The sequence below is a fragment of the Macrotis lagotis genome, chromosome 2, assembly GCF_037893015.1.
Source record: "Macrotis lagotis isolate mMagLag1 chromosome 2, bilby.v1.9.chrom.fasta, whole genome shotgun sequence".
Taxonomy (NCBI): Eukaryota; Metazoa; Chordata; class Mammalia; order Peramelemorphia; family Peramelidae; genus Macrotis; species Macrotis lagotis.
The window spans coordinates 103,911,415-103,930,472 of NC_133659.1; the positions used below are offsets into that span (position 1 = coordinate 103,911,415).

At 44.1% G+C, this 19,058-nt stretch overlaps 2 protein-coding genes and 1 long non-coding RNA gene across 4 annotated transcripts in view; 1 reads left to right on the plus strand and 2 right to left on the minus strand.

Moving 5' to 3' along the window:
• The window catches only part of ETNK2 (ethanolamine kinase 2), a 28,689-nt gene extending 19,249 nt beyond the window's left edge, over positions 1-9,440 (minus strand). Inside the window, exons 1-3 of one of the 2 annotated variants that reach the window (XM_074222433.1) lie at positions 8,639-9,440; positions 5,526-5,785; positions 983-1,105 (exon numbers count right to left, since the gene is read on the minus strand). In XM_074222433.1, coding sequence (XP_074078534.1) covers positions 983-1,105; positions 5,526-5,785; positions 8,639-8,908 — 653 coding nt within the window. In that variant the 5' untranslated portion in view covers positions 8,909-9,440. Of the gene's footprint in view, positions 1-982; positions 1,106-1,747; positions 2,102-5,525; positions 5,786-8,638 lie in introns of those variants that run through there. The other variant, XM_074222434.1, reaches the window with a different exon arrangement.
• The window catches only part of LOC141513016 (uncharacterized), a 72,454-nt gene continuing 62,524 nt past the window's right edge, over positions 9,129-19,058 (plus strand). Inside the window, exon 1 of the long non-coding RNA XR_012475660.1 lies at positions 9,129-10,129. This is a non-coding gene — a long non-coding RNA (uncharacterized LOC141513016). The remainder of the gene's footprint in view (positions 10,130-19,058) is intronic.
• REN (renin) overlaps positions 12,428-19,058 on the minus strand; it is a 32,076-nt gene continuing 25,445 nt past the window's right edge. The window contains exon 9 of the mRNA XM_074222435.1: positions 12,428-14,164. Within this exon, the coding sequence (XP_074078536.1) occupies positions 14,003-14,164 (162 nt within the window). The 3' untranslated portion in view covers positions 12,428-14,002. The remainder of the gene's footprint in view (positions 14,165-19,058) is intronic.

Consider the following 19,058-nt stretch of genomic DNA (forward strand, 5'->3'; position numbering starts at 1 on the left):
GGAAAGAACTATGTAAATGTAGGAAGAGACAAAGGAGGAGGCTATTGTCTTGGAGGAAAAGGGAGGTCTTTTCATCCTTTCTCTGCATGTGGTAGAGAGACAGGGATGAAGAGAACAAGGATGGGGGGATTAGTAGGAGCCTGAGAATTACAGATTAGGGAAAATTAGGGGAGGATTTAAAAAGCAGAAGAATTCTCATGAGGGGGTGAGATATAGCAGATGGATAGTGGCACTTCCTTCCCTAGAGAGGGGAAAGGAGAAAAAAATTAGTTATCTGTCTGAAATGGTCTAGAGCCAGGAGATGGGATGGCTTATCAGCTTATCAGCCTGTTCAGATATACAAATTCTAAAGGGAAGGGAACAGACTTGCTGGTTTTAAGATCTCAATCCTGTTTCATCCCTACTCTAGTATTACAGGATCTGATCCAGGAGATCAGTGGAGGGAAAATTCCATCAGAAGTCCTGGGTTCAATCACTGACTCTGTGTGTGACCAAATTCAGTCTTTATTTCTTCTTAGGTAAAAAAAAGAAGATCCCTTTCCTTGACCTTTTCAATTTTGCTCAGAAGGCAAGAGGCCAAATGGCATTTCACCAGACAGTGGTGAAAGACCTTGGAAAAGGAAAAAAGTGTTCTAGAAATCACAAAAAGATTAAGCTGTCAGTCAGTCAAGAACATGACATGAACTTAGTCTCTTCAACCAGTTCACTCCTATCAAAAGATAAGCAAACAGCCTCTGAATTCCCTGGAAAATAGCCATAAATCAAAGTCAGGCTTTGCTACCTACCTCTGTGACCTAAGGCAAATCACTTAACCTCTCGGGGCCTCAGATCCCTGCCAGCTCTGGATCTATAGTCCTGGGATGTCTTTCTCTTGGGCTTTAGGCTCTAAATTTTCCCAAGTCCATTCAGGGTGAGGAATCTAAGCCAGACCTAGCATGGGTGGGATAGGTCAGGGGTTCCTGACAGCAGTTCCTTTTTTTACCTGGCGTTGAAAGAATTCTTGACAAGAGTAAAATAGCTGTACATTTTGGGCCACAAGCCAGGTTTGGGCAGACAGCCGTTGGCATGGATGGCGTGGATTTTCGCCATTTCCCGGGCGATCAGTCTATGGGTAAAGCACAAATATGCGGATCACCAGGGAGGTCATTCACACTCTGGTACCCCCCAAGTCACTCTTCCCCATTACACCCCCACTGCTCCCTAAGGCAAAAAAGGAAAAAGGGTTAGGAAGGCTCATCCTTTGCTATCTAGGCACAAGAACCCTGAACTTTTATGACAGAAGAATAAAATGGAACCTTCATGCTTCAGGATCCCATTCCATTTCCAAAGCTGGGTCCAGGAAAGAAAAGATTCTTTAGATGCACAATCTAATGGCAAATTGAGTGCCCTTTAGGGGTCTTAATTTTTTCAGTTACAAAATGAAGGGTTTGGATTGAATAATTTCAAAGGTCCTGACCTTCAAGGCAGTCTTTTTTTCCCTTTTTTTTAAGTTGCTCTTTTCTACTCAGCCCTTCATCATCCCTCCCCCCCCCCCCCCCACCTCACATGGATCCATGGCAGCCAGAATGGTTCACCAGAAAACCACTGGATTTGGACTCATAAAAACAGAGTTTAAATTTCTTATATGTTATCTTAAGGTTTATAAAGTTTGTTTTTCATAACAACCCTGGCAAGTTGGTGGTTTAATCATCATTAATGCCATTTTACATACGGGGAAAATTAATTTTAACAAGGCAAAATGACTTACTTGCCCAGTGCCAGTCATAGCAGTCAGGTGGGTAGTGCAATGAACAGATCACCAGGCCTGGGAGGCAGGAAGATCTGAGTTCAAATCCAGCCTCAGACACTTGCTAGTAGGCAAGTCCTTTATTCTCCTAATTTGTAAAATGGAATAGCACCTACCTCTCTCAGGATTGTCGTGAAAATCAAATGAGATAATATTTGTAAAGCCCTTAGCCATAGTTCCTGTTACATAGTAAATACTTATTATTATTATTATCATGGCACAGTAAAAGAAATGCTTCATCCAAGTCCCAGGTCACATATTTAATAGCTATGGGTCTCCTTTGTCACTTCATCTCTCTGGGTCTCAGTTTCCTCATCTGTAAAATAGTGATAATAGTCATAGGTGGTCAGGACTCAAACCTCACAAGCCCTGGGTTTGAATCTTAGTTCCTCATCTGTACATTATTTTTCTTAGGTTTTTTTTTTTGTAAGGCAAATGGGGTTAAGTGGCTTGTCCAAGGCCACACAGCTAGGTAATTATTAAGTGTCTGAGACCAGATTTGAACCCAAGCACTCCTGACTCCATGGACGGTGCTTTATCCACTGGGGCCACCTAGCCACCCCCTCATCTGTACATTATAATGACAGCCACATATTTGCCCATGGGCTTATCCTGAGGATTCAATGAGGTAACATATGTAAATATGAGTTGTGCTTTATAGACACTACATAGACATGACTCTGTCCTGAGAATAGAACATCAGTAAGTGGCGGGGGCGGGGGGGAACCAAGAGGCTGAGGAGGGGACTTGCCCAGCCTCCTCAGGGTTAGGATGCTTCAATCCAAGGGAGGGTTATTAGGCAGGAAGTGCCCGTCTCATATCAGCCTAGTCAAGGCAGGGAGGTAGGCCCAAGGCGGCCTCTCTTCGGCCAAGGGGAGTTGATGTTGGCATCAGGGCGCCAAGGACACACAACAAGCCCACGTTCTTATTTTGAGCTCTTATTATGGACTCGATCCAAGGTCCTGGGAGAGAGAACAGCGGAAGAAGGGAAAACTGAGCAGGGAAGTGCGGGAGGGGAGTGGGTTGGAAAGCTTTCCCACCCTGGGCCCCGGGGATCCCTCCGGGTACCACCGTGAGCCTCTGCAGCTCCGGGGCCCACCCTCCTCTATGATTCCGCCCCCTCCTACCCCCACCCCTCAAGCCTCCAACATTGCGCTTCTCTGCCTTTGCCTGTTGCTTGGATAATAATCACGGGCTGAGCACAACAAAGACATTTGCTGTTTGAAACCTTGTTACCATGTTGTTCTCTTGCCCACCCCTCCCCCACTGGGCCTGGCTCTGGGAAGAGGCAGGGCTGACAGTGCCCCCCAGAGGCAAAGGGGCAACCCTGGGTGCCCCCCACTGCCCCCTCCCCCACCCCATCTCCTCTCCAGTGGAAAAGGTCGGGGTGGGAGGGCTGGCCAGGGAGGGCTGGAGAGATCAAGGCCAGCTTCAGAGGTTGAGAAGGAAAAGCTAGGCCAGGGCTTCGCTCCCACGGGGCCAGGGGAACAGACCTGAAAACACACACACAGCTCTTTCCCATCTCCCTTCCCAGAGGAAGATTCTACACAGAGCGTTTCCTTGAATATCAATAGAGGTCTTGTCTGGAATAGCAATGAGCGGCACATCTACACTCAGCATTTTTGGAGCTGGAAAGCCTGGGTGGGCTCAGAAAGGGGGCTTCCCAGGTGACTGCCACTTCTTGGGCTCATCCTCCTCTCCTGCCTCTAGGCAGGAGGTGGATCCACCCTGCCCCAGGCAGGTGTCTCTGGGGAACAGGGGCTGGGAGGAGGAGGAGGCCCAGTTGGGCCTGACTAGCACTGACCTGCCCATCCTGGTACCAATTTCTGCCTCTCTCAAAGAGGAAAGTTCTTCCTGCTAGCTAACCCAAATCCCTTCTCTAGTCTTTCTGACAACTCTAATCTCTCCCATCAGGGATGATAGACAGCATTTGCCTTCCCAGGTTGGGGTGGGAGTGGCAGGTTTCTGCAATGTCTGAGTTTCTCTCAGAGTTGGGTGGGAGGCAAGAAAAGGGCTCCCCCAGCTCTCTACCATCTACCCTGAACAGGACTGGGGCATGAATGAGGGCCAGCTTCATGAATGAACTAATTACGCTCCCTGATCTCATCTGCCTGTGGGATCTTAGCCCTCAAATTTAAGGCACAGGTGGGGCTGAAGAGGTGAAAGCAAATTTCTTTCTTTTTTTTTTTGAAAGCAACTTTCACTGGCTCCCTTGTGGGTGTTTTTCTAAAAGAAATTCTTTGCATGCATTTGCAAATTTCCAGGGCCCCATGATCTGGGGTCCCCTCTGAGCTCACAGAGGTATTCTCTCCAAAGGAAAGGGTAGAGAAGTTCACTCATTTGATTGACTGAGAATGACTTGCACATGTATGCAGAGGATGCTCATATGATGCATGCATCACTTTAAGTTGGTTGAGATGAAGGAGAAACAGAACATAGAAGACTCTGCTTGGAACCAGCAGAAGCTTTGATTTGTTCCCACCTCTTCCCTTACACAAAATACCCCAAGACCAGCTCTCAGATTGTCTAGATTTTGTTGCCCCAGAACCTATCCCTCAATGGATCTAGGAGCAAAATTGTCAAAATTTAGAGACTGAATGTAGCTTAGAAATTAACACCTTTATTTACTAAGGTAACAGGTCTAGCGAGGGAAAAGGGTTGCTCAGTCTCATAGAGGGGGCAAAAGAGTGGAAGGAGGGACTTGACATGGTGGAAATAATTACGATTAAGCTACAAAACTGGAATTAGAACCCAGATTTTAAAACCACTGGACTATACTGCCCAATGGCTTAACTTAGTATACTCCTTTTTCACCAACTCTTTGGATGAGGGTCAACTGGGTATACATTTGGGAGAACTTGAGGTTTGTTACCTTTTTTCAGCTTGATCTTTCTTTAGTATTGGGTTCAATGGAATAATGGGAAGGAGCTTGCTTAAGAGTATGTATCTCCAAGCTCTCTTGCTAAGAGACCCCTGGTCCAGTAGTAATTCACAGCTGGGCTCAGAATAATTAAGTATAGCCACCTGGGTTTTATTGAGGAAAGCCCAGCTCCCAGAACCCCCAGGGCCAGGGATCCAGAGGGAAACCAGTTTGGAAGGAGTTGTATCATCCTTCACCGGGAGAGCCCAGGTGGAATGAATAACAGTCTTGGGCTGGGTTCCAATTTCTGTATATATATATATCTGGGTTAGTGGCAAGAGGGACAGAGGGGGAGAGAAACCCTAAGTACTCCATGGATTTGATTATACTGATTAGCACATGGTAGGAGCTTAATAAAATATTTGCTTAAAGAAAATGTTGAAGTCATTTCTAGGATATGAGTAAGTCTAGAGGTTGAAGCTGAGATGCAGCCTTCCTTTCCTTGAACTCCTGACCCTTTGTACAGGTTCAAGCAAAATACACTCAAGAATCTAGGGTTCTGGGGCAGCTAGGTGGCACAGAGAATAGAGCACTGGCTCTGGAGTCAGGAGGACCTGAGTTCAAATCTGACCCCAGACACACTTAATAATTACCTAGCTATGTGATCTTGGGCAAGTCACTTAACCCCATTGCCTTGCAAAAACCTAAAAAAAAAATAAATCTAGAATTCTTCTGTCAATTTCTACCTCATTCTCCTGTCCCCTCCTCCATATCTCTGAACCTGTCCTGTTGGCCAGTTAAAGCACTCAAGTATACAATCTCAGAGCCCTGTGGTTCCCCACCACCGACACAAATTGTTCCCAACCTCTCCCACCTCACCTGAAGAGCCCGGGTTCGAGGATATGCTCGGGCCCCAAAGCCATGCCTGGGAGAAACTCATAGCACAAACCATTTTGGAAAGTACAATAGAGTTTGGGTGCACAGCCATGGGCCCGAAGGAGCTGGAAGTTCCTGACCTCATTCTCCCGATCCACCAGAAGCTCTGTCCGCTCCCCATAGATGCGGACCAGCACTGCATCCCTCATGTCATCTTCCACAAAGCAGGCCACCAGCTTGTTGGTGATCCCATCAGTGAAGCGCTATACAATGAACGAAAGGGGGGAGGGGAGCTGAACAGGATGGGAAGAGAAAGGCTGCTAGATTTCCCAGTCCCATCATCCCCATGCAAGAGTTCTATGGGGTCCCTGTTCATTTATATGCTAATGGAAATTGAATTTACATTGACACTGAAGGTAAAAATTTTCCAAAAAATCCAGGATTTGGTCAGTATGGGTATTCCTTCTGTTTGATAAATCTTGCATCCCCTCCCTAAATTTGCTTTTTTGAGATTCAGTGGCCAAATGATCCATCCAGTGGAGTGGCCAAAATGATCCATCCCCTGGTGACCAACCTTTTTTTCCCATTGAGACTTCCTTAGTATAGTGGGAACAACCCTCAGACAATATACAATCCATGATGGTGCTCATACTTGGAAGCCTTCTCAGCTTAAGAGGACCTGCCAGAGCTTGTTTCCTATTTTCATAGCCTTTAAGATCCCAGAGTCACCTTCAGGTCTCATCTGATGATGAGGCATCAGAAGAGGACTTTTGTGGAGAATAATCATTATAATTCTACCAGATGTACCAAAAAATCCTTTGGATATTTCCTTCCCACCTATGCTGTCTCCATTCTTTCCCAACCCAATCCATGTCACTTTGCTTTTTCTCCCAATGCTTCAGCTGGGCAGGTGGCTATGACTGGGTCTATAACATAGGCAGAATGACCACTTTAACCTCATTGCTGTTTGGTTCTACACATAGCTTGGGCCTTGGGATTAAGAGTAATTCTGAGTTCTTAGAGATTAGGCCCTTATTCTTCTCCTTTATCCCCAATTGAATGTTTTTCCCTTCAAGTTAGGTCAAAGACAAACAGGATTGGTAGAAGGAGTAAAGCAGGAACCCCTTTAGACAGAGCTAAAAGAATGCTAATCTTGGACAAAGTAGTTTTGTGTTCGAATCCCAACACTGACTTTATGATCTTAACCTGGGGGGGGGTCACTTTCTTCACCTATAAAATGGATCAAATAATATTTGTACTAGCTATTAACTCTTGTTTTAGCTACTAACCATCACAGGGTTGTTGGAGGAAATTTCAGGGTCAACCTTAAAGAGCTGCAGAATACTATGATTACTCTTTACTTAGCTGGTTGTTTGAGGAAGGGAGCAATGCCATCAGAATACCAATGAGACACCTGTAGGTTGTCTTGGGTGGAGAGAAGGCAATTATTCCCAAGGTTGTTCAGAAGGATCAAAGGGACTGATCTCACCAAGATTGTAAAGAGGGAAGTAAAGGTACACTGAACAGCCCAGAATTTAGGTACTTCGTTGAATAATATTTAGAGTTAGGAAAAAAAACCTAAGAGATCAAGGCATTTTACTCATTTTGCAGAAAAGGAAACTGAGGTTCAGAGCCACCATTATTGACCTATATAGTGAATAGCGAAGTTGGGACTAGAAGAAACCAACTGGGTCTCCTAATTCTGAGGACAGGGCTCTTTCTACTACATGAATGCTGCCTGTTTCCTCTAAAGGAGTCCTCCCTGCAACATATCAAATATCTGGGCACACACAGAGGTCTTCCCCACTCTGGAAGGTCACTGTCCACAGTCCACACTGGACCTTCATAGCAGCTTCCACTCCTTGGTCAACATGACCATTGGAACATAGTCTCCTGTAATCCTATGAAACAAGTCAGAAGGACTTAGGTTATAACATTACTTTGGGGAAAGACCAGACGTAGTCCTCTCTACAAGCAGATCCTGAGGTATACATGATGCCCTTTCCTGGGGCAAAGATGCCATAGCCTATTTCTGCTTGGGTAGGAGGCATTTTATGCTCTGTTGGGGGCTGTGACTGACTCTACTCCCCACCTTCCACTCTTTGGTCGAGGTTCTAACACAACCACTGGTACAGAGTGTCCTGCCAGGCTTATGAAACAAATCAGAGGGACTCAGCCTTTAACATTCCTCTTGGGGAAGACTGGATGTTCTCCTCTCAATGATAAGGCCCTGAGGTGGAATGGGGTGTGTTCACACAGGTGATGGCTTTTTCTGGAGAATCTGTGTGGTTCTACTTAGTATGCGCTATTGGGGGTTATGGATGGCTCCTCCCTTCACCTTCCACTCCCCTCCTTGTATGTGACTTTGTCTACAAGTCAGGAGATTGGTGAAGCCAATCTAATCTTAGGGAGGCTGTGTCTCTCACCTAGGGGAGTATAGCTAGGAATTTCTACTACTGGTTTCTGAGAGTACCCAGCTAAAACAAGGCAAGACCCCCCCAAAAGACTACGGGTCTTTAGATGGAAAAGACTGTGGGGTTGGGGTTCCCAGAAAAAGTTAGCCCCCTGCATCCGGTCTATATGCCAGACACATGATATGATCGAGCAAGGTTGGCATTCTCAGGCAGTGGAACCCTCTCCTACAGAGCATGGCAGGAACAAGCAAGAGGGGGCGTGGTGTGTGTGTGTGTGTGTGTGTGTGTGAGAGAGAGAGAGAGAGAGAGAGAGAGAGAGAGAGAGGAGGGAGAGAGGGAGAGAGACACAGAGAGAGAGAGGGAGATCGGCCCATCCACTGAAGATGGAGTGAACCCTGTATTCCCGGGCCCCGACATCAAATAAAAAAATCCCCCTTCTCCCAGCCCATGCCTCCTGCAGAGAAGCCCTCCAGTAGCTCCGCCACACATGCAGCAGCCTCCCCGCCTCCTCTCCCCGGCAGCCTCCAGTCCCTTCTTCAGCCTCCTCATCCCCAGAAACGTGTTGCTTCTCCCTCCCCGGGCCGGCCTGGGAAGGGGGGAGGGGGAGGCGCGGAAGAAAGGGGTCTGGAGGGGGGACTCGCTGCCCCCCGCCCCCCGGGCTCGGCTGTGCCGCCCCGGCCGCGGCGCCCCGGGCCCGCTTACCTTGGTCTTAACTTGCTCGGGCTTCCAGTGCGGCCGCAGCTCCTGGATGAGCCGGAGGGCTCCGGGGAGGATGTGGTTCGGGTCCACCGCAGTATTGAAGTACTGGACCGCGGATGTCCTCCGGGGGCCCGGCAGCTCCCGGCCGGCCCCGCTGGCCCCCGACGGCGCCGCTGTCTTCTCCTCCATGCCCCATGTGCACTGTGGGCAAGATCTCTGCCTCTTCAGGTGAAATAGGGAGCCGGGCAGAGGAGGAGAAGGGCGAACAGCCATTCCCAGCAGCCCCACCCCCTCGGAGCCGGGAGAGCGAACGCTAGCCCTGGTGGGGGGGGCCGGCGAGGGAGTGGGAGTGGGAGAGGAGGAGCCGGGAGAAGTCCAGGACGCGCCAGCCCGCTCCCCCCGAGCCGGACCACTGGGAGCCGGGCCGGGAACGCTCGGGCCGGGCGGGACTGTGACATCACGAGCCGGAGGCAGGGGCCGCGGGCCGGGGGCCGGGGGCCAGGGGGAGGGAAGCCGGGGCAGCGCCCGCCCCCGCTGCCAGAAGAACGCGGCCGTGATGGTGGCTGGGCTCCCTGGGCCGGCCGCCGGCTCCGAAGCCCCCTCCCCCGGCTCCCCCTCCGCCCCCCGGGAAGGCTGGTCAGCTCGGGGGGAGGGGCGCGCACTGTCCGGCCGGCTCCGCCCCGCCCCCGCCCCTCCCCCCGCGGGGGGTCCCCTGATTCCAAGAATTCTCCGGCCTGGCCTGGACGCCCATCCCACTTTCCCTCGGGCCCCACGCGGGAGGGGAGTGCCTTCTCCGCGCGGGGAGGACGGGCCCTGCCTCCCTCCGTGTCAATCCCGGGCAGCTTCGGCCTCGAGCTGCCCGGGCCCGGGGGCTGGAGCTGGTTCGGGAGGTTTCTGGGCCGGGGCCGGGCTTCACCCGGCACATCTCTCCCCGAGACTGAGTCCCTCCCCTGGAGGAAAGTCAGCTCCGAACTTCTAGAAGCCTATGGGGGGGGGCACCTCCCTCCCCCCCTCTCCCCTTTTCTAGCCCACCTGGGAGAGGACATCACACCTCCAGAGCCATTCCCAAGGCTTCCTCCCTTCTGGAGAAGTCCTTGCCACCCCACAGCCTCGGTAAACTGAAGAGTAAGGCTGGGGGTGGGGAGGAGGAGTATTGAAAAACCAACCCCAAAGCCCATTACAAAACGGAAGACCTTGGCTCGGCTTTGCCACCACTAGAGACCAGGGACAGGGGAGCGTTTCACTTTCTGCTCGGGAGGGACTGCTGCTCTGGAGCAGTCTATTAATCTCACTAATCACTTCCTGGGAGGGGCGTGTGCCAGCCTTTCTGGGAGGGAAGCTGGCCCCGGAGGACCTTGGAGATGCTGAAGCTGCTGCTGCTGCTGCTCTGGGATCAGGAAGCTCTGGAGCTAAGCGGACCAGACCTGGTACCTTCACTGATCTGATTGGCCTGCCAAAGCTTTCTAATCACTGACAAGAAGTGAAGCTACCATGGTAACTTGGTACCCTCTCCTTTGACCCCTGGCTACTGCCACCCTTGGTCTTTGGTCTAGAGGCTTTCCATGGGGGTTTAACTCGTTTTAACCAATTTCAATCTAATCCAAATCTCTAGCCCCTGACCTTTGCTCTAAACCTCCAGTCCTGAATGTCCAAATGCCTTCACCTCCCGTTCAGTTCAACCATTCAATAAACATTTCTGAGGTTCCCCCTATGTTAGCCACTGCGGGGGTGGGGAACTAAAGGGGGAAAAAAAAGAACCAGTTCCTCCTTATATTCTTTTGGAGGCATGGGCTATGACAGGATTACTGCAAGATAATTCCAACTCAACATATCCAAAGTCAAACATATTATCATTTCTTCCCCTCCCCCAAACTGACCTTCTGACTTATTTCTGCATGAAAGATGAGATTATTTTCTGCTGGTCTTTCTCCCTCATTTCACATATTTGCTCAGTTAACCAGGTCCTGTTAATTCTACTTCCAAAATCCTCTCAATCCCACTTTTCTATGCCCATTGCCACCATCCGAGTAACAGTTAATATTATACAACTTCCTTAATAACTATGTGACTTCTCACTTCCATATTCCAGTCTCATGTGTCCATATAGTTACAAGAATAATCTTCTTTGTTGTTTTTTATAGATATGGTCATATTGTTCCCATGTTCAAAAATCTTTAATGATTTTCTTTTTTATATATAATTAGATTTTATTGATCTCTTTTGTCTTTATATCACTTAGATTTCCTTCTGTATTCCACCTTTCTACTCAACAGAGAGCTATTTGATATATATATATATATTATATATCCTATATAACAAATAATTCTTAAAGATAAATAAAATGAGGAAAATAAAAGCATCACAGTGAAAAAAATTTAAAAATATAAGCAAAGTTCCACATCCATGAACTTCCAAGCTCTCAGAAGCTTGGGTGTGTGGGTGTGTGTGGGGGGATCGTCCCAACCTAACCTTCCAGATTTGTTCCCTGAACTATCATTATCCTACCTCTGTCCCTTTGCTTATAACTGCTTATATTTTTTAATACCTGAAAAGCACCCCCACCACCAACTCGCCCTTTCCCCTCTGGTAGAACTATAACTAAAACTAGAGTACTTGGTTTTGAATTTCAATTATATCACATAATGTTGCTTATTGTAGTTATCTTTATTTGGGTCTGATTCCCCTATTAGACTGTAAGCTTCATGAGGAAAATATTATCTTTTCTAAACTTAACACTTCCATAGCACAGCAGAGTTCTTTGAATAAGCAGGTACTTAATAAATGTTTATTGAATGACAGTTAAATGAATTTTAAAAATTATTAAGTATCTCCTATATATGTCACATATTTGGTCAGCTAGCCAGGTCCCGTTAAATCAGTTTGAGCCCTGTTGTCACCATTCTCTCTCCCTTTCCAATTAATAGATCAGATAATGGATAAGATTCTCTCTTTATAAGATAAAGGGAAAGAGGGTAGAGCAAGCTAGATGGCACAGTGGTTAGACAACCAGCCCTGAAGTCAGAGGACTTGAGTTCAAATCTATCCTCAGACACTTGATACTCACTAACTGTATAAACTTGAACTTTGTTATCTCCCACCCCCCCCCCAAAAAAAAAGAGAAAGGGAAAGAATGGAGACTAGGGTGTTTATCTTCAGTCTGGTTCTCTTCTATTTATGCCAACTCCAGACCTGTGTCCACCTAATGTTATAGATCTAATGAGAATAGCAGCCCCAAGTGGAGTGGAGGTATGTGTGATAAAAACAAAGGTAGGAAACAGGACTGAAGAAAAGATGATAGTCGGGGTAGAGCTGTTCTTTTTTCTCTCCCAGAGAAGACTTCTCTATTTTGTCTATTAATTTGTGTATTTGTCTGAAGAACAGGCACCAAGTAGCAAGAATAGGCAGCCACTTTTCCAGGGCCTGACTGAATAGCTCCCATGTTCCATTTATATCCATGCTATGTCAAATGAGTGAGAAGAAGACTTCCAGCACATCAGACAGAATCCCTACAAGTGTATTTATGGGAAAGCATAACTGGTAGAGCAAGTGTGGATGGTCTGCAATCTGCATCATTAGAGGGAACATCCATGTCAATGATGAAGTGACAGTTCCTCTGCAATAGTACATTATGACTACTAGTCAAAGATAGTATGCAACACGCAGGAACCTGAGAGATTTCTCAATATAGGGTTTTGTTTTGTTTTTTGGGGGGTGGTTTTGGGTGTGTTTGTGTGTGAATGTACAAAATGTTAATGTCTGGAGCTTCTTTCCTCTATGGCCAAGAGATGTGTTTCTTTATGATATTGTCTAAATTACATAGTGTATAAAAAAAGTTTAAGCCCTCTTGGGGACAGTAGCACCAGTACCATTCACAAATCTCCCTTAACATTCGAAAAACCCTTGTCCATACCCTGTGGTCATGTGGTACTTGGCATTCTTGGTCTGTGGCTTTGTGCTTTTAACCCATTCATTGAGGAGGCAGGCCCCTAACTAAAGAGAAAATACCAAGACTTTTTTTTTTATCTTGGGACACTAAATTTGGAAGGTACTGTAGACAGTAGTTGTAATCTTTAGCAGCACAGAAACAATAGAACTTAGCTCTTAGTGAGCAAAAATAATTCTTTTTAAATAAAATGCTAACTGATGGTGCTTCAGGCTGAGTTTCTATCCTGCCCCATCTTGCTCCCTATTTGTGCAGTAACCTCTCCAGCACTGGCCTCATGCTAAAAAAAGAAGGGCTATGTCTGCCCATCATGGGGCAATCTTCCCCTTTCCCTCTCTCCACCTTAAATGTAAGCCTCTGTTCCATGCTGTTTCCAATGTAGATTGTGGTATTTGTCACAGATGCTAAAATTCTTACTTTTGGGTGAATCGTAGAGGGGATTCCTAGGTTTGGCAAATAGGTTGGACTGATTTCTGAAATCTTTGGAAATTCCTTGATTCTATATGTGCATAGATGTGGAACTTTGGTATGTCACGAATGCATAAGAAACACGTAAAATACACATAAGATACATGTGTATCTTTGCATCTATATCTTTGCATCTGTATGTGCTTGTCTCTGGTTCTGTGTTCATGAGCACCAGAAGTATATATTCGTACATCCCTGTCTGGACTGGATTAACTCAGTTCGTGAGAACGGTGTTTTAATGAGCCTCAAGGTCAGGGATAATCCTTCTATGAGCCAGTAAGATTTTTCCTACCACACAACCCAATCACTGGTTATACCCCATGCTTGTGCTGACTGTTTTTCAAATGCTTGCCCTTGGATGCCAAAGGACCCAGGTTACAGCATGGTAACAATGGGAGTTTGCTTTCTAAAGGCCGAGTCTAGTTAAGTATGGAAAGATTCATCACCAGGAGGTTGACCATTGATTGACCAGGACAACTCATGAAACAAAGAATCTCACCACTGCTGGAAAAATCAACTCACAGATGGAGAAGGGATAGTGTTGCAATTAAGAAGCTATTGCAATCAAATAGCAAAGGGTGATATGTAGGTCCATTTGGGTGTCAGGGTTTATGAGCTTATATGGATTTGTCTAAGAATTCATCACAATCTCTGACTTACATTCCAAATACACAGTAATGCTTCTTTCCCAGCTCCTGCTAAACCCCAGTCTCTTCCCATAGTCAGGTACCATTTTTGAGTATTGAAATTTTATTCTATTCTCAATTAAAGCAGGTTAACAGTGGCCTGGAGGAATAGAGAAGAGATTATGACAGAGAAATTTGCCTTAGATGAATTTGCCCCAGAACCAAGCACAACAGGGAGAAAGCAGGATCAAACAGGGATGCGAGCCAAGCCACAGGCACCATCTTCCTCCATCTCTTGACCCCATGATCTGGGCTATGGGCAGAGGCAAGTTAGATTGCCAAGGCAAAGCCAATGCGATTATTGTGCCGGTCAAATTCAGTGTAGAACTTTCGAATGAAGCTTGCTCCCAAAATCCATAGAGGTCCCGTGGGGGGTGGAATGTCCAAGGCACGGAAGGCTAGCAAGCACATATTATCTCGGCTTTTCAGATTCTGCAAGAAGAGACTAATTTGGACTGATGCCCATTAACAACAAGCCCACACATAGTTTTTCACATCCTCCCTCTTCCCCTGACCCCAGCTTTTAGCAAATCTTTTTCCATTTAATTCTTATTTAAGATAAAAATCACAGAATCTTGGATCGGAAAAGGCCAGGATTGTAAAAGCTCAGTTAGAAGTTCAGATACCATCTAGTTCAGCCTGTACCTGAATGAGAATCCCATGTATTATAGAACTTTATGCTAAAAGAAATCTAGAAGGGGAGAGCCCGTTGCCAACTAAGTCAGTCCATTCCACTGTGGGTTAGTTACTCTTAGGAGGTTGTTCCTTACATCAGTTCCTCTGCTTATAAACTTTAATCTGCCTCTTTACAACTTCCATCCATCCATCCTTCCTCATTCTTCCCTCTGAGTCAAAGCAGAAAAACTTAATTCTTTATCCATGGGCCAGCCCTTCAAGCACTTAAAGATAACTATCATTTCCCCTACCACCACAATCCTCCCTCAAAAGCATATCTAGGCTAAACAGCTCTAGGTATCTTCAATTGATCTGCTTCTGGCATGGATAACCATCCTGGTTGTCCTCTTTTGGAAAATCTCCAACTTATTAATTATATCTCCAATCTTCTAAAAATTGCCTTCTCCCAACTAAACATTGTACTAGTGATAGTCTCATGCAGTAGAGCTAGTGTCTCCCTTCAAATTATTACCTAAATTGAATAGTTTATTATGGAATTATCTTTTTTCAGTTGCTCTGTCACAGTGTCAACTGTTTTCAAGCATGCAGTTCACTGAATCTGTTTTTTTTCTTTTTATGTTTTTGCAAGGCAATGGGGTTAAGTGGGTTGCCCAAGGCCACACAGCTAGGTAATTATTAAGTGTCTGAGACTGGACTTGAACCCAAATACTCCTGACTCCAGGGCCAGTGCTCTATCTACTATGCCACCTACCTGCCCCACTGAATCTTCTTTTTTGTCAAATTGCTCTCTCTCTCCACCCCTCCCATTTTTGTTGGAATTTTTGGAACTTATGTGAAATACTTCACCTTTATTTCTATTATTAGCTAACCCTAGAGTTTAACTAGTTCAGAAGTGTTAAATTCACTGCTGTGGTTCCACATGTAAAACTCCCCTAGTCTTCCTTGAACCAGATAAAAATATAATTGGGGAATGTTTAACAAAATAAAAAAAAATACGATATAGATAATGTTCATAGGGAAGCCAAGTGGTGAAGTGGATTAGAGAATTGGATCTGGAGTCAGGAAGGCTAGTCTTTCAGAGTACAAGTCTGGCCTCAGATATTTATTAGCTATGTGAACCTGGGTGAGTCATTTAGCCCTGTTTGCACCGGTTTCCTCATTTGTAAAATGAGCTGGAGAAGAAAATGGCAAACTAGTCCAGTATCTTTGCCACAAAAACCCCAAAGAGTCAGACATGACTAAAACAACTGCATAACAATGTGAGACCCACAGAGCTGTATTTCTATTTGAGATGAACATCACTTAACTAGCCCATTTCTTTTTTGTTGGTTTCTTTTTTCTAATTCCTGTTTAGTTTCCTTGACTGAGTTGTCCTGACCTTTTCCTTTCCTAACTTCTGATTTGTTCATCAACTATTAAATACCTTTTTATTGTTGCTTCAGTCCTGTCCAAATCTTTTTAACCTCACTTGGAACTTTCTTAGAACAGACACTGTAGTGAATCGATATTTCCTTCTCTAGCTCATTTTTAACAGATGAAGAAACCGGGGCAAACAGGATAAAGTAATTTGCTGGGGTCGCACAGCTAGTACAGCGTCAGAGGTCATATTTGAACTCAGGAAGATGAGTCTTCTGAACTCCTCTATGATGCCATCTAACTATCTGTCTACTCTGTATTGCTTAATTTTATAGGTGAGGAAACTAAGGCTCAAAGAGGGAACATGAGCACTTTTCCAGACATTCTTGTCTTCATGGCCTCTGTCTCACCTCTGCACTTACATCTTTTCAGAATCTTATATCCCTTTACTACCTTAATTTCTCCTTTCTCCATAAATCCTACTCTCTTCTTGTTTTCTCTCAATCTGATAAATCCAGTTATTGCTATTCATTTCTGGTTATTCCTCACTGTCTGCCTCTATCCCTCACTAACAGTCTCATTTGAGAAGATAGCCTCCAAAAAAATCCCCAGCCTAAAGCTATCTCAATGAATGAAATAATAAAAATGCTATATAAACCTTAAAATGGCATATAAATGTTAGCTATTTCCTGTGACTCCCCTCATGATAGCCAATCCAATTCTGGCTTTTGTTCCAGAAATACAAGACTGACTATTCTAGTTTGGTTGGGAAAAGTTCAGGGAACTTAAGAAGACTAAGCCTCAGAAGGGAAAAGAACTGAGTCAGTCCTAATAAAACCATCTCCACACTCTTAACCAGTGGTATTTGTGGACATGTCTGCATTACTGAACACCTTCTACACCCCAGACGCATGATTCTTTGGCACTTGGCTTACTCTAGGAGTTGGAGGCATCTTAGACTTTTTAATTGAGCAATTCAAGACTCAGAAGAAATTCTTTAAGCAGTCCCCTTAGTGAAGCACTAATAAATACAAATATAATAAATGCATCTAAATATTAATAATTATTATAAAAGAAATAAACAAATATAAGAAATAATGATAGATATCAATATTATAAATATAAGAAATGCTTATAAATATAAATTGAATAGAAAATTAAATACTGTTATAAGCATAATAAATTGTAAATATATTATTGCATGTAAGCAATTAGCTCTCATTTCTATAATTAAGACTTAGACATGCTTTGAGATAATGAAGGCAAAAGTTACCATTTTTCCTATATAAGGAAAAAAGGGAAGGTAGCAAAGTAAATAATTTGCCCAGAATCAAAGATCAGCTATCAAGGTTCGCTTACCCTATCTTTATGTAGAGTTCTGCTCTTTGGAGAATTCTATTTAATAAAAAATCTTCAAACTCTGGGGGCTAATGAGAAATATTATTGGCCAATTGCCTTATAGAATTCTATTTAATAAAATCTGCAAACTCTGAAGGTTAATGAGAAATATTATTGGCCAATTGCCTTATAGAATTCTATTTAATAAAATCTTCAAACTCTGGGGGCTAATGAGAAATATTATTGGCCAATTGCCTTATTTTACAGATGAGGAAGCTAAGACTCAGAGGGGAAAATGAACTGCCAAATCACACAGCTGACTAATGGGAGAGCAGCCCCTGAAATCCAGGTTTCGTAATTCAATTCGACAAACCTGAAGGATATAGCATGTTTATATCATGCTACAGGTATCTGTCTTCAAGGACCCCACTTCCTACTGAATATGACATATCACATGCATGAATAAAAAACTGCAAGAGAATTTGAGGAGAGAATACTAAACAACTGGGGGCAGATAAGGAAAAGTTTCCCTTAGGAGTTGTTATACTTGAACTGAGCTTTAAATTAAGGCAAGAATTCTAAAAGGAGGAAGTGGAAAAGCTGTGAATTCTAGGCATGGGGGACAGATTCTACAAAGATATGGAGATGAAAGTTTGAGTTTTTTAATTTGATTTAAGTGTGCTGCTTGTTCAGGAGAGTACTATGAACTAAGATTGGAAAAGGTATGTGGAAGTCAATGGAGAAATTTGCATTTTATCTGAGAGGGGAAAAGGAGTATTGTGATCTGAAGTTTATACAAAGTATGAAAATTGTTAATATCCTAGGACCTCGAGGAAGTGGGAAACCATTGGAGAGCATTGAGCAAAAGAGTGGCTGAGACAAAATATTATTTTCGTAGTTGTGAATATATCTGATTGTGAAGAGACTTGAAGCAAGGAAACAAATTAAGAGGATTTTGTAGAATAGATTTTAAAAATTAGAGGGGAATTGGAAACAAAAACCCCCCAAGAAATGATCGATTAAAACCAAAAACTGGTTCTTTGATAAGACTAACAAATTTGACATATCCTTGGTAAATCTGATTAGAAATAAGAGAGCAGAAAATAAAATCAATAAAATAGTAAATAAGCAAAATGAAACCACAGCAAAACCAGAAGAAATAAAAGGAACGATCAGAAAATATTGTGTTGTAAACAAAATTGAGGACACACAAAAAAATACGTTCAAAAATATAAAGCACTCAAACTTTCTGAAGATCTTACATAATCCAATCTCAGAAAAGGAAATAGATTTATCTATAAAGGAATTACTAAAGAGGGAAAACAACCCTTTTGGTCCTAATGAACTCACAGGAAAATTCCATAAAACTTTTAAGGAATATTTAATAAAAATAATATTCTCATGAATTGGAGAATAAGACAACTATAACCCTCAGACCTAAATCGGGGAAAGATAAAACACCAAAAAGAAACCTCTAAGCCACCATTATCAATGAACATTGATTCAAAAATTTTATAATTCTATCAAAGATATCACTGGTTTATTCAAGAAACCATATTATCAAGTAAAATCAGAAATGATAACAAACATTTATATAGCATTATGTTCCAGGCTCTCTACTAAGCCCTTGACATTTGTCTCACTTGATCCTCACAATAATCTTGGGAGGAAGCTGCTATTAGCTATTTTATAGATGGAAAAAACTGAGGCAAAAAAGAGATAAAGTGACTTGCCCAGAGTCACACAGCCAATAGATATCTGGGGCAGGATTTAAACTCAGGACTTACTGACTCCAGGCCAGCATTGTATCCACTATGACACCTAATAAATGAGGGTTATTAAAAAACAAAATATCTAAAACCACAAAAACATTTCAATAAATCTCAAATACCTTTGATGAAGTATAATGCTCTTTTATGCTAAAAACCCTATAAAGTATAGGCATAGATAGGGCCTTTTAAAAATAATATAAAAAGCATGTATGCAAAACCTAAAG